Raw genomic sequence first — 16,320 nt, forward strand, 5'->3', positions numbered from 1 at the left:
AGCGTAACTTTGCATTCTAAACACTAGAGACCTGTTACAACATGAAGAGCATTCTATATGATGTACCCTTAACAAAGGTTCCAGGATCTTGGTGGAAACCAAGGACAGTTGGAGTAGAAAGCTGTTTAATCACAGAAGATACAACGTAAAGCAGCATGATAATAATTCTGTAACCTGCTACTTCTGTTCTAAGGCAGTACCACTTTCAATCCAGAGCCTCTCACTCCCACCCCATATGCAAGATAAGTCATCTTCAACTGTCACTTAAGGTAAAGAAGTTAGGAATTCTCCCCCCAGTTAAACTCTAGGAAACTTTAAATCTAAAACTAGAATCTTGGGGATATTTAAAAGGTTGGATTTCTACTGCTATAGTTATGACCTGGCTTTTTTTTTTTTTTTTTTTTGGTGAGGAAGATCAGCCCTGAGCTAACATCCATGCCAATCCTTTTTTTTTTTTTTTTTTTTGCTGAGGAAGACTGGCCCTGAGCTAACATCCATGCCCATCTCCCTCCACTTTATATGGGATGCTGCCACAGCATGGCCTGACAAGCGGTAGCATCGGTGCTCGCCAGAGGTTCCAAACCCGGCCCACCAGCAGCAGAGCATGCACACTTAACCACTACGCCACAGGGCCGGCTCCACAACCTGGCTTTTTTTGTTTGTTTGTTTTCCCTAAAGCGGGTAATTTCCTAATGCTGATCTGATGTCAAATTGATATCACTGACTGGAGTATGAGTAGCAGGAAATTATAAGCATAGTACTGTTGTGCCCATCTCCATGACTTCCACTGCAGGAATTATAGTAGAAAGGGTTCTTATTAAGTAATATACCAAAATGTGTAAAGCCCAGTAATTATTCCATTATCTTTCAATCTTACCTGCTTTCTGTCTGAAAGCAAGAATGCAGCCCAACAAGAAAAGGATGATTGGATGCTTGCTCAAAAACATGCTTCTCTGTCTGTACCCAATCAATATCCTATTTTAAAATATGAAAGAAATCTATGTCAAACTGAAATGATATCATCAAAACTACGATAAACGTGTTCTTAGCAATTCAATTATCACCAATGCAATTATTAACTAACTAGGCTAAATATCAAAAGCACTGGTGATCAGAAACAACAATTTACATACAAAGAGGAAAACACCCCCAGTAAATCTTTCAATATTATGCAACAGTCTAGAAAACTTTTATGAAGCCCAAGTACTTTCCCTTGATAATAATATGGTTTAATTTTTACTTTTAAAAAAATCAAATAATCATCAGACTACTTTAAATAGATCTTATATAATCTGTTTGAAGCATATACTTAGAAAAGTAGACTGAAATAATAATCAGAAACATTAAGGTTTTCTCTGAAATAGTACACTTAAGCCAGTTTCACAGTTTAGAAGAAATAAAACATCACTGTGCTCACCTCATCGTCATTGACAAGCTCTTTTTTCACAACTTTCATTGCATAAATGCGATCTGTTTTTTTCAGTCGTACCAACAGTACTTTGGCATAACTCCCTCTTCCTATTACCCGGAGCAAATCAAAGTCCTGAAGACCTAAACTGGATGAAGCTTTGCCACTTTCCCTTGTGTTCATTGCCTGTTGAGAATGTTTATATCAGAGTTATACCTGGAAGCATTTTGCATAATACTGTATATTTCTAACAACTAGTTATACCTATAACGATTTTTCAATGTTTTCCGATTTAAGTTCTTAATGATTCTTTTCTTACATCATTCCAAATGATATAACTCTCAAGATGTTGGATGAATTCATGAGTTGAGGTCAGAGGGGTGGTGAGAGCAAGGGAGAAGGAGTTGAAACCTGAGAAATGTTAAACAATGTTTTAAAAAGGATCTGATAACTTCTGGGTATGGAGGCAATGGAGATGCATGAATAAAACAACACTAACTTTGGTGACTGGAAGACTGGAGATACCACTGATAGAAAAATAAAGTGTAAGCATAGGATAAGATTGACAGAGTTGCTGAGATAATAAGCTTGGTTTTTCATACGGAAGTTAGAAGTTACAATGTGACATCAAGATGGAACAGTCTGCTGGAAGCTTGATATATGAAATCTGAGCTAAAAGCGGAGAAATTCAGAGATGTTTTTGGAAGCTATAGGCAGAAAACAAGCATGAGGCAGTTTAGCTAAGGGAAAACATTCTGTTCTACACAATACTAAGGCTCCTTTGGAATGACAAAGTCAGCCTTATAATTCATTCACAACTAGAAACTTAGGCTTCTGGTAATTTATAGAGAAGCGTGAAGATAATCCTTTATTAGATACCTGCAAAATCTCAGCATTCGATCAACAGATGTACCCCAGAGAATTAAGCAAGAATTTTCTAAAGCAAAGAGTATCAAGAAATACAAGGAGTAAATTTTGAGAAAAATAAACTAGTAAGCACAAAACAGAAAAAAAGGTATTATGAAAACTGAACGAGACTGATGATTCAAAAGAAGGGTCATTTAAAATGCATAAAATGTGGATAAACCTAAATAAAGACTGTTTAAAAACACTAATATGCACAAGGACTGACTGTTTAAAAACACTAATATGCATACATACACATACGGAATTTTAAAATATGACAACAATAGCACCAAAGGCAGGAAAGGAAAGTGAGTGAATTTAAAGTGTGCTAAGGTCCTTGCATATTCTGGTAAATGGTAAAAGTATTATTAATAATTTAAATTGAATTGAAGTTAAGTTAAGGATGTAAGATGCAATCTCTAGAACAACCAGGAATAGAAGAGCAAAAGAATGTCAGACAAGCTAAAAGAAGTGAAAAGAGAATAATAAATAACCCAAAAGAAGGCAAGAAAAGTAACATAAAAAGGTAGGATACAGAAAACATGGTTTTAAAATGGTTGATTTAAACACAAATCAGTAATTAGTTTAAACATCATTACATTAAATGTGAAAATACGTAAATTAGAACATACTAAATACTAGAGCCAAGGACTGTCAGACTAGAGGGGAAGAAAAGCCCAACCATACGATGCTAACAAGACACACCTTAAATATATGGGTACACAAAGGTTGAAAGTAAAAGGATAAAAAAACCATATACCACGTAATCACTAACCAAAAGAGAGTTGTTGTAGCTAAACTAATATGAGACAAAGCAGTTGCAGCCTACTGTGGTAGGCTGACTTCTAAGATGGCCTCCAGTGATCCCCACCTCTTAGTATTCATGCCCTTCTGTAATCCCCTCCCCTTGAGTATGGGCTAAACCTAGTGACTTGCTTCTAATGAAAAAAATATGGCAAAGTGATGGGATGTCACTTCTGAGATTAGGTTACAAAAGACTGTGAGTTCTGTTTTACTAGCATTCACTCTCTCTGACTCTTACTGTTTGCTTGCTCTGATGAAGCAAGCTACCTTGTTGTAAGCTGCCCTACAGAGAGGTCTATTTGGCAAGGAAATGAATCCTGCCAACAACGAGGTAAGTTTGGAAGTGGCTCCGTCCCCAGTCGAGCCTTGAGATGGCAGCAGTCCTTGCCAGTACTTGACTGCAGCCTGTAAGGGACACTGAGGTAGAGGAACTAGATAAGCCACACTTAGATTCCTGACCCATGGAAACTGACATAATAATTTTGTTGTTTTAAGCCACTGAATTTTGAAGTAATTTGTTACATAGCAATTACCTAATAGAAGGACTTTAAGAAGCATTACTACAAACAAAGAGGGATATTTCATTATGAAAAAGGGTTAATCCAGGGCCAGCCCGTGGCTTAGTGGTTAAGCGCGCACGCTCCGCTGCTGGTGGCCCGGGTTCGGATCCCGGGCGTGCACCGACGCACTGCTTCTCTGGCCATGCTGAGGCCACGTCCCACATACAGCAACTAGAAGGATGTGCAGCTATGACATACAACTATCTAGTGGGGCTTTGGGGGGAAAATAAAATTAGAAAAAAAAAAGGGGGTTAATCCAATAGGAGATATTATGATTGTAAATTTGTACGTATCTAATAACACAGCCTCCAAATATATAAAGCAAAAACTAACAAAACTAAAAGGAACAAGGGAATCCACAATGAACCCTCTCAGTAGGGAAAGAACAAGCAGTCAGCGGCAACAGAAGACTGAATAACACTGTTCATAATTTTGACCTAACTGACCTATACAGAACACTGTACCCAAAAACTACAGAATATAGGTATTTGAAAATACATATGGAACATTTACCAACGCCTATGTGCTTGGTCTTCAGGCAAGTTTCAACAAAGTTCAAAGGACTGAAATCACACAGAATGTACTCTCTGACTGGCAACGGAATGAAGCTAGAAGTTAATAACAAAAAAAATTTCCCAAATATTCAAATTAATTGGTACAGTTTTATTTTTATTTTACTTATTTATTTGTTTATTTTGTGAGGAAGATCAGCCCTGAGCTAACATCCATGCCAATCCTCCTCTTTTTGCTGAGGAAGAGCGGCTCTGAGCTAACATCTATTGCCAATCCTCCTCCTTTTTTCCCCCAAAGCCCCAGTAGATAGTTGTATGTCACAGTTGCACATCCTTCTAGTTGCTGTATGTGGGACGCGGCCCCAGCATGGCCGGAGAAGCGGTGCGTCGGTGCGCACCCGGGATCCAAACCCGGGCCGCCAGTAGCGGAGCGCGAGCACTTAACCGCTAAGCCACGGGGCCGGCCTGGTACAGTTTTAAATAATACATGGATCAAAGAAGAAATCATAATAGAGATTGAAATATATTTTAAACTGAATGACAGAAAAGCATAAGAAAATAAGAGGAGAAATCAATGCACTAGAATAGAAAATAAGCATTCAACAGAAAAGAGCCAAAAGTCAGTTCTTTGAAAAGACTAACAAATTTATATCCCGCTGGCAAGACTGATGAAGAAAAACAGAATGCACAATAACTTTTATCAGCAATGACAAAGGATATCACTTCATATTCTCAGAAATTAACAACTCTATGTCAATAAATTTGAAATTTTAGGTTAGACAAATTTCAAGGAATAACACAGACAAAGGAAGAAATAGAGAATCTAAATTGTTCTGGATCTATTCAGACATAGAATCCAGAATTAAAATCCTTCCTACAAGGAAAACTCCAGGCCCAGAGTGCTTTTCTGGTGAATTCTTTTAAAAATGTAAGAAAGAAATAACGTCAATCATATAAAAGAATCCTTTTTGGGAATAGGTAAATTTCAAAATCATTTTATGAGCCCAGTATTACCTTGATACCAAAACTTGACAATGCAATACAAAAAGGGAAAATTACAGGTCACTGACTCTCATTAATATTTAAAACAACAACAAAGAAAACCCTAAACTAAATATTGGCAAATCAAATCCATCAAAATATAAAGAGAATAATACAATCACAACACAGAGTTTATTCCATAAATGAAAAATAGGCTTCACACCTGAAAATTAATGAAACTTACATATGGTCAACTCCACAAATGCCAGTGATAAGCATACCCTGATATGCATATCAAATGAAAAGGGATATCTACAAAATAAAAGCCTATAGCAAACATCAAACTTTATGAAATATTAGAACATTTCCCTCTGAGATGTGAACAAGACAATAATATCTGATCACCACTTCTTTTCAACATCATTTTGGCCATCCATAGAGGTCCTTGCTAATTCAATAAGGTAAGAAAACTAAATAAAATCTATGAGATTTGAAAAGGAAGAAATGAAGCTGTTATTCATAGATAAGATTATCATATATGTAGAAAATCTAAAAGTATCTGTAGATAAGCTATTATTATTATTATTTTTTTTAAAGATTTTATTTATTTATTTTTTCCCCCAAAGCCCCAGTAGGTAGTTGTATGTCATAGCTGCACATCCTTCTAGTTGCTGTATGTGGGACGCGGCCTCAGCATGGCCGGAGAAGCGGTGCGTCGGTGCACGCCCGGGATCCGAACCCGGGCCGCCAGCAGCGGAGCGCGTCCACTTAACCGCTAAGCCACCTGGCCAGCCAATGTAGATAAGCTATTAGAATTAACAAGGCAGGGCCGGCCCCGTGGCTTAGCGGTTAAGTGCGCGTGCTCCGCTGTTGGCAGCCCAGGTTTGGATCCCGGGCGCGCACTGACGCACCGCTTCTCCGGCCATGCTGAGGCCGCGTCCCACATACAGCAACTAGAAGGATGTGCAGCTATGACATACAACTACCTACCGGGGCTTTGGGGGGAAAATAAATAAATAAATAAAATTATAAAAAAAAAAAAAGAATAAGGCAATTTAGCAAGGTCTCAGGACACAAGGCGATTTAGAAAAAAACATTATATCACAATATTAAATTAAATTTATTTTAAATTTAAAAATTTACATCAAATACCGATAGTGCAAGAACTCTGAAAACTACAAAACGTTGACAGAAATTTAAAAAGACCTAAGTAAATGGAAGAATATACCACGTTCATGGACTGAAGACTTAATATTGTAAAGATGTCACTTTTCCTGAAACTGATGGACAGGTTTGGTTTATTTGCTTGATTTTGTGGAAACTGGCAAGCTAATTCTAAAATTTACATGGAATTCAAAAGGCTAGTAAGAGTAGCCAAGATAATTCCCAGAACAACAAAGTAGAAGAATTTTACTAGATATAAAGACTTATTATAAAGCTATAGTAATCATAACAGCATGGTATCAGCACAAGATAAATAAAATGATGGAACATAAAAGAGAATCCAGAAATACTTTATGTAATTGATGAAAAGATAGCTTTGCAGAGTAATGGGGGAAAATACACTCTTTTCAATATCCTCAATAACCCTGGGAAAGACAAAGATTTCTTAAAGGGGCCCCAAAAGCACTACCGAAAAAGGAAAAGATGGATGTATTTCACTACATTAAAAATCAAGAATACCTGTTCGTCAAAAGATATCATTAATAGAGTGAAAATGCAAGTCATAGAGTGGGAGAATATATTTGCAATATATAACTGATAAAAGGCTAATGTCAAGAATATACAAAAAAATTCCTACAAATCTATACAACAAAGGCAGACTACTCATTTTTTTTTTTAAAGAGACATACACAGGCACTTAACTAAAGATGATATTCAAATGGCCAATAAATATATGAAAAGGTGTACAGCAAGGAAATGCACATAAAAATTATAATAAACTACTACTACACATTCAACAGACTGGCTAAAATTAAAAAGACTATACAAAGTGCTGACAAGGGTGTGGAACAAATCGAACTCACACATGGTTGTATAAATTGATACAAGCACTTTGGAAAACTGGTATTATCTACTAAAACTCAATGTACACATGGCTCAGGAATTCCACTCCTAGTCATATACCTAACAAAAATGCTAACATATGTGTGCCAAACTACGTTTACAAGAATGTTCATAGCAGTATATCATAATAATCCCAATCTGGGGGAAAAATCAACAGAACAGATAAAATTAAACAATGGTGACAATAAATGAAATACTGCTATATGAAACTTGGCTGAATCTCACAAATGCAATGTTGAGCAAAAGAAGCCAAACACAAAAAGAATACATACTGTCTGAATCCATTTGTATAAAGTTTGTAGGGAAAAAAGCAAAACTAATCTCTGGTGTTAAGGTAGTGGTTACTTGTAGGGAGGATGGAGCGTTAGTGACTGGGAGAAGGCACAAGATGGGCTTCTGGGATGCTAGTAGATCCTACTTCCTGATCTGGGTGGTCATTACACGGTGTCCACTCTGTGAAAATTCATCTAGCTATATACTCACGATCTGTACACTTCACTGTATGTTATTCTTCAATTTAAAAATGTGTTAAAAATCTTGAAGATAAAATCAAATGAGTCTTTGGTAAACAACCAAACCAATAAATAATAAAACAAGCAATGAGAAACTCCAAAAAAACACAGAGAGCATAAAAGAGCATTAAAGGCCAAATAGAAGAAAACATTAGCAACCCATGGTACCACAAGAACAGAGAATTCATTCATTATTATTAGAAATGTCCTCCTTTAAATGACTCATTCAACCTATGAACAAAATATGGAAGATATGGTTGTTGCAGGACAGATTATAAATGTTAACAACCTTGGCAACGTAAAAATAAATATGTAGCTACAAGAAGAAAGTTGGAAGAAAGAGAAGGGATCGCTAAAGGAGAGTCAAGGTACTGACTAAAACAGAAAGAGAACCTAAGATACGAGATTAAATAGGTAACCAACAGATGTGCTCCAAAATAATACAAAAGGGAGAGAAGTGGGTAGACAAACAACACTGGCATGTACTAATAATTGCTTTAGCTGGGTAATGGATACAAGGGCTCTGTTATACTGTTCTGTTACTTTTATTTATGTTTGAAGTTTTCCATAATAAAAAGTTTTTTTCTCTAAAGGTAACCAAGAGTAAAACATAATACACCTATCAAACACTGGAAAGAGAAGGGAAAACGGGAGGTAGTGTGAACTAAACCTTTCATGGCCAGAAATCTATAAAGTTGAAAAATTGAAAAACAGAGGTATAAACATTATGGACACAACTAGAAATGACTAAAAAGGTGGCCTCTCTGAAGTCAAAGTGGGAGTGGAAGGTGTGAGGCATAAAAATCTTTTTCACTACAAGCTTTTTTCAAAGAATTGGTTATCAGTTTAATTAAATATTTTTAAATAAAAATTATTTTGTTTTAAAAACTGATAAAATGTTTAATCATCAGAAAAAAATAATGGCAGTTAAGATGCTTAATTATTTATACTTTAAATAAACAATCAGCCCATAAAATGGAAGGATCTATAATACACTTTAAACAATACTACCAAGTATCTAAACACCATTCTTAAATATATTATAATTTTTAGATTATATCTTAAAATAAAAATAAATTATCCCACCAGATTGTTTCTTAATTTAAATGAAATTAGTAATCTAATTATTAGATTAAATAAGAATAAAATTCTAAAATCGTTAAAAATCATTCCTGCATTTTGCCATTATGATCTAAAATCCAAGCAAGTTGGGGCCGGCCCCGTGGCGTAGTGGTTAAGTGCGCGTGCTCCACTGCTGGCGGCCTGGGTTCAGATCCTGGGTGTGCACCAAGGCACCGCTTGTCAAGCCATGCTGTGGCGGCGTCCCATACAAAGTGGAGAAAGGCACAGATGTTAGCCCAGGGCCAGTCGTCCTCAGCAAGAGGAAGATTGGCATGGATGTTAGTTGGGGGCTGATCTTCCTCACAAAAACAATAAATAAATAAATAAAATAATATAAAATCCAAGCAAGTCAATTTGTCATATTTTTAAACTGTCAAGTCATTAAAAGCTGATAACATATTGTACAACAAGATTAATTATCTTACCTCCTTTTCTTCACCAACTTGGTCCAAACTCTCATGACTTGAAGGAGTATATGGAATTACTAAAAACCCAGTCCCAAACATAAAAAAAAGAGGAGAAAAACATAGCACCCATTAACTGAGTGTGACTTAAAATTTTCTATTGATTTGGTTTTTTTTAGTTTTTATTTCTGAACAAGTTTTCATCATTTAAAATTGAATAGCTGTCCTACTAATAACAAACGGTACATAAATATGAGCTAAATTCTAATCTTTAATGAGGGTAAAGAGAACAAGAACCAATCAGTAGCCAAGTACTGATTTTAACAACTATTTTTGCTATTTTAAAAACACTTCTCTTCTTTACAAATTAATTCCTTCTATAAGAATGACTCTATTAACCCTTTTTAATTATTTTAGTATGACTGAGGCATAGAGATAGAGGGGGTCTCTGGTTTTCAATCCTCACTTACTTTACACTCAAAACGTTCCTGACTACCATACCACATAGGTCAGGTAAGAAAATGACAAAGATTGGACTCTGGGCTTCTATCCTTTCCAGCTACTTCGGGCAAAAAAAAAAGCCTACATTTCATATAACCAGCTTCTTCCATGAACAAGAGACTGCATTCTGTCCTTCCAAAAAAAACTCCCTTGCCTTCCCATTCTTGGTTCATCCCAAATCAGGCTGCTCTGTACCATTTAATTGTTCTCCAAATTTACCAGATACATATTTAAGGTTTTGTATATATTTAACATTTGAACTCACATGATCTTGTTTGAATTTTCTATACTGTACCTCTGTTATCTTTTACATAAAATCTATTTCCGATAATAAAGCTTTTAATAAAAATAGGTCACTTGAACATAGTCAACATGGTCCACAAAATCATGTTTTCATATTAAAAAAAACTAGGTTTGCTGAATTTAAAGGGGTTTCAAAATAAATTTGTCTGAATTAGAGAAAATAGTGATTTGTTATGGTTTACACAGCTGTCTTTTTAAAATGCCAAATGTATTTGTTAAATATCATGACTGATACTACCACCACAAAATACGGTTACCTAAATTTTATTTGGAAAGAACATAAATGCTTTTAAACTTGGGTGAAAGAGTCACCTAAAGAAGTCCTTAAATAATACTTTGTTAATGAACAATGGTTCGTGCCAGCGTCATTCTTACCTGTCTGTGCGTGGTCTGCATGCATGGATGACTGATCCATGGGCATCATTGGTTCCTACAAACATTTCCAAAGATATGGTAAGTTAGTGGATTCTTTTTAAATCCCAATACCTCTATAAATCCAGAAACAACACGATTTCGATGATACACAGCATATTAAAGCTTAAATTTGAAAGAACATAACCTAATAAAGTAAGAATTACATTATTATACTTAATTTATTTTTAATTTTATTTAATGAAACCATACACATTCCTATGAATGTGCAAATGGTAGTCACATTTTACAGATAACAGAAGAAACACAAAACTAATTTCAGACCGTCAATTAGAAATAAAATTAAACTCGTATGTACTCTGATTTGTTTCTCTTTTACACTACCAATTCTTCCTTTGAACTCTATAAACTCACTATAAGTCTTTGGCAAAAGGATTTTCTAGTTCATGAGTTCTTTAGCTGAGGTCCAGAGATAGACTTTAAGACGTCTATAAACCTCTTGAAATTATATGTAAAATTTTGTGGGTTTCCAATTTTACCAAAAGAGGAAAATAAATATCTCCTAGAAACTGACTTAACCAACAAACTGCCAATAACCTCTGGCACAACGCTAATTCAAACCAAAGTGTTACTAATTCATTAATCTTGGACCCAAGCTTAATGAATAACAGCAAGAAAGGGTAAACTTGAGAAGGAGCATTAGTTATACAGTTATAATTTTAACACTGTGTTAAAGATAGGCTCACGGATTTTTCAATGCGTTTAGCACCCATCCTAAAATATCAATATAAGCACTAACCCTGTCCCTCTCGCCTTCTACATTTATGAACTTACACAAGTCATTCCATCACCTGGAACTCCATCACCAAGTCATTCCATCACCATTCCATAAAGAATACTCAAGAATATCAACAGTAACTTGGATAAATTATGCTCACAATTTTTGGCCTTCTGTTTTTCCTTAAGATTGGATTTTCATCTCCCTAACTACAAACCCATTCCTAAGCTCATATGAACTAGCTAAATAATTCTAATATCAAAGAGCTACCAATAATAACCTACTTTCCCAACATCCAAAAAAGGTACTATGAATAAACGTGGTATAGTCATTCTAGAAGACAATTTAGAAAGATTCATCCAAATCTTTTTAAAAATGCATACCCTTTAACCCAGTAATTTTACTTTTGGATCCTTAAGGAAATACTAAGATTGATTTATCAGGAAGTTCATCATGATTTTCATTATAGGAAAATTTAGAAAACAACTCAAATGTTCAATCATGGGGAAAAGGTTAAATAAATTATTATTATATAAATAAAGGTATAACAAAATATTATGCTAAAAATTATGAGGATATAGAGAGATATAGAAAGATCACCAAAATATATTGTTTAGTGAGAAAAATGGGTTATAAAACATTACATATAATGATCTCACTTTTGTTAAAAAGTATGTAAAACAACAAGACACAAACATGTCATGCTTTCTGATGGATAAATACTCCATCTCCTATAAAGTAGTCTCAAAAACAACCCACAAAAAACCCAAAAACCAGAATCTAATCAAATCTCTAGATCCAACTATAATATACAGAAAATAAAGAAAACAGGGGAACATTTTAAACACAACCATGGAGAAGCAAAGAGAAAAAGTCTATGACACTGTAAATGACAACACAGTTTCTTCTACAATTAAATTATAAGGGAAAAAAGAGAGAGAGAGATGGAGGAATCAGTAAATTAAAAAATATCTAAGACATATCAATCAATTGCAAATATGGACTTCATTTGGGTTCTGATTCATAATGAAAACTATTAAAAAAATATAATATTTATGAGATAAAAATTTTGAACACTCCTGAATGAATATTTTATATAAGGAATTTGTTTTTTAGTTAGTTTTTAAAGCATCCTTATCTTTTAGAGGTACATACTGAAATATGTCTGGGATATTTCAAAATAATACAGGGTGAGGACAGGTTAAATGGATGGGGTATAGATGAAACAAGATTGGTCATGCATTGATAACTGCTGGAGCTGACCGACTGGTATATGGAAGTTCATTATACTGTTCCATCTACTATTAAATATGTTTAAATTTTTTTATTTATGTTTAAAATTTAAAATGTTTATACATATAAATTTGCACAGAAAAATTTCTGGAAGGATATACACCAAATGACAATTACCTTTAGATGGTAGATTTCATGGGGATTTTTATTTAATTTTTCTTTATTCATTTGTATTTTCCATAATGAACATGTTTTAATTACATACTTAAAATAGAAAGTGAAAAATAAAAATTTTAAATGCAAAACCTCCCCAGTAATCTCATACTTTAAATAGCAAACATGAAACCTATGACTCCTCTTACCTGATTTCTGCTTAGTGTAGATGCTAGAATAATAGGAGCTATAAACTAAGGAGCTTAGCTTAAAGAAGAGAAAAAAAAATCTCTTAAATGGTTCCCCCTACATCTTCCTAATTTAGACCAGATGATTTTATAGCAGGGTAAACAAAGTTAACTATATTCTACAAAAAAATTTGTAATAACAATTCCAAAATTCCCAGTACATTAACTGAACTGTAAAGTATCCCTACTCATTCTGCCACAACAATGTTGAGCTGTGATTCCTTAATATCTGCCTATTTTAGCCCTCTGTTCTAGTAGTGTTATCACAAATGCTCTATTAAAAAAATAGACAATTAGGGGCTGGCCAGGTGGTGTAGTGGTTAAGTTCATGCACTCCGCTTTGGTGGCCCAGGGTTCACCAGTTCGCATGGACCTATGCACCGCTTCTCAAGCCATGCTGTGGCAGGCATCCCACATATAAAGGAGAGGAAGATGCGCACGGATGTTAGCCCAGGGCCAATCTTCCTCAGGGGGAAAAAAAAAAAACAGGCAGATTGGCAACAGACGTTACTGCCTCAGGGCTAACCTTCCTCGCGCGCGCGAGCACGCGCGCGCACACACAAAAGACAATTACATCTTACCGGTGGCAAAGAATGCCGCCCACATTCAATTGTGACAAGTTTGTGGCACTTCTTATGAACCAGGAGTTTGCAGTTGATGCACTTATATCCCTGGCGTCCAAGTCCCCATATTCGGTCAGTGCAGATGGCGCAGTGGGCACGCTGGAAAGAGCAATTAATTCAACAGTATTTTATCAACAAAAAAAGGTCACAATCATTTCCCAACAGTTTGCTCATGAAACAGTGAAAATAAGTGACTTTCTTCTCTAACTCAATTCCCTTCATCATACATAACTTTTCCAAAGCTGTGATGGTCAGGGAAAAATAAAGAGAAAAGAGAGCTTGTTTTAAAGAGAGTGAAATTTGCAACCATGTTGTTTTCTGTTACAAGTCCAAGAATTTTCATTCTTCACATAATTAAGTTCAGAGAAATGAAAATACGAAGTGAATTAAACTTGAAAAACATGGCAGAAAAAGCTGCCATGTTACAAAAGTGTAAGGACTCCCAACAAACATAAACCTTCCAGACTGTGCAGAGCTCAAACCAAAGCCCAGCTCTCTTAAAGAGCAACACCTAGAGTGACTTCTCATTTTAACTTCTCTTGTTCCCAGTACTGCTGGGAACAAGAGTTTGGGAACCTCAGGTGGTGGCTTCTATTTACATTAACGAATTCAGAACATGGCACTAGTTTTAGAATGGAAATGGAGTCCATAAATTTGTAGTTATCAAGAGTAGTTAAAAACATGGACTTCTGGAGACAGATTGCTTTCATACTTTGGCTTTGCCACTTACTAGCTGTGTCATCTTGGGTAAGTTATTTAAGTGCCCTGGACCTCAGTTTTTTCATCTATAAAATGGGGCCGGCCCCGTGGCACAAGCGGTTAAGTGCTGGCACTCCACTGCGGTGGCCCCGAGTTCGCCAGTCGGATCCCAGGAGCACACCGACGCACTGCTTGTCAAGCCGTGCTGTGGCAGCATCCCATATAAAGTGGAGGAAGATGGGCATGGGTGTTAGCCCAGGGCCAGTTTTCCTCAGCAAAAAGAGGAGGGTTGGCAGATGTTAGCTCAGGGCCGATCTTCCTCACACACACACACAAAGGAAATATATAGTACCTATCTCTCAAGGGTGTTGTAAGGATTAAAGGAGTCAATATATGTTAAGCATTTGGAAAAGTGCCTGAGACATAGTAAAAGCTAGATAAGTGTTTGCAATTACTATTTTCTAAACAGTGAAAATTAAAATTACAACATAAAGTGGCTTGCAAAATAAACCTTGCTTATTTTCTGGCTGTCTTGAATTGTATTAAAAAATCCAACTTTCTTATAGTTGGGTAACCATATAATTAATCATCCAATCTGGAACATTTTTAAGAGTGAGAGGAGATGCTATTAAAAATTACCTCAAGATAACAGGTGTACTGCCCCAGGGAAACTGGGAATGTTAGGTCACCCTGCTTACTCCTTTAAAAGGGAATAACAAGACTACCTTTCTTTCATAGTAGAGAGGAAACAATTGATATCTCAAATTATCAACATTCAACAAACTAAGGTTTACCCTGTTGAAACGCTTGGCTTGAAAAGTGTGGCCATTTGCACAATAAAGCTTTCTCCAGCGGCGTGCACCTCTGCGGTAGATGGATTCTGGAGAGAGATTAAAAGTTAAAAAAAGAAAAAAAAAAGAGCAAGTGTGAATAAAATTCATTTTATAATTGTCCGTGATTTTTTCATGATATTCATTGCAAGAAAAAAATGTATACTGATAAAAACTTGAAAGTGAAAAAATAAAATGGATTCATCAAGGGACTAGATGAAAATAAAGCCTATGGAGTATAAATGTTTGAATAACTATTATTACTTTTCTGTTTTTTAATTTCCCCCCAACTTTTAATTTGAAAATTTTTTAAGCCCTCAGAAAACTTGAAAGAATAGAACAATAAATACCTGCATACTTCGCCTAGATTTACTAAGTGCTAACATTTTGCCACATTTGCTTTCCTCTCTATTTACATAACACTTTTCTTCTGAATCATTTAAAACTAAGTTGCAGACATCATAACACTTCACTCTTAAATACCTAAGTATTCACTGCCTGAGATTAAAGACATTCCCCCTAATTCTACTTAACCACAATACCATTACCATGTCTTAGAAAATTAACATTAATTCAATATCACCTAATATATACAGTTCACGTGCAAATTTCCCTATTAGCACTCAAAGTGTCTTTCATAGCTTTCTTTTTCTCTCCAGGATCCAATCAAGATTCCGGCACCGCATTTGGTTGCTATACCTTTTTTGTCTCTTTAATGTATCCTAAAACATTCATTCTGCCTTATTTGTTGTTTGTGTTTCATGATGTTGACTTTTTTTAAAAAGAGTTCAGGCAGTTGTCTTATATTATGTCCTACATTCTGGATTTGTCTGTTTCCTCATTAGACTCAGTATTAAAATTTATGGCAAAAATGATACATAGGTCATGTGTGTTTCTTACTGTACCACATCAAGAGATACACAAATGTCAGATTGTTGACTTCCACTACTGGTGTTCAATCACTCTGTTGAAGGCAGTGATTGCCAGTTCTCTTTACTGTAAAGGTACATTCTACAGTAAGTACTCTATAATGGACACTTTGTAACCACAAGAATATTCTCTTCCCCAACAATCTTTTATCCAATAGTTTTTATATTAATACTTTTCCTAAATAAACTAAGAGGTTCCACAAGATCAAATCTAGTCCACCTGCATAATTTCGGTTAAGTCAATCACTATTATATATATTGTCCATTACTCATTAATAGTAATATTCCACAGTAATCATTTAATACTGTGGAAAGATTCCATTTGCTTTCTCAAGTCATATTTTAAAGCAAATGTGGCACTAGGTTTACTACTTA

At 35.3% G+C, this 16,320-nt stretch overlaps 1 protein-coding gene across 1 annotated transcript in view; it reads right to left on the minus strand.

Annotated features, from left to right (window-relative positions):
• The window catches only part of PRKCI (protein kinase C iota), a 71,162-nt gene that overhangs the window by 19,331 nt on the left and 35,511 nt on the right, over positions 1–16,320 (minus strand). The window contains exons 5-10 of the mRNA XM_004424754.2: positions 14,981–15,066; positions 13,446–13,586; positions 10,456–10,510; positions 9,298–9,356; positions 1,418–1,594; positions 878–975 (exon numbers count right to left, since the gene is read on the minus strand). Of these exons, the coding sequence (XP_004424811.1) occupies positions 878–975; positions 1,418–1,594; positions 9,298–9,356; positions 10,456–10,510; positions 13,446–13,586; positions 14,981–15,066 (616 nt within the window). The remainder of the gene's footprint in view (positions 1–877; positions 976–1,417; positions 1,595–9,297; positions 9,357–10,455; positions 10,511–13,445; positions 13,587–14,980; positions 15,067–16,320) is intronic.

The sequence above is a fragment of the Ceratotherium simum genome, chromosome 15, assembly GCF_057802395.1.
Source record: "Ceratotherium simum simum isolate JZ-2026a chromosome 15, ASM5780239v1, whole genome shotgun sequence".
In the NCBI taxonomy this organism is placed as follows: domain Eukaryota; kingdom Metazoa; phylum Chordata; class Mammalia; order Perissodactyla; family Rhinocerotidae; genus Ceratotherium; species Ceratotherium simum.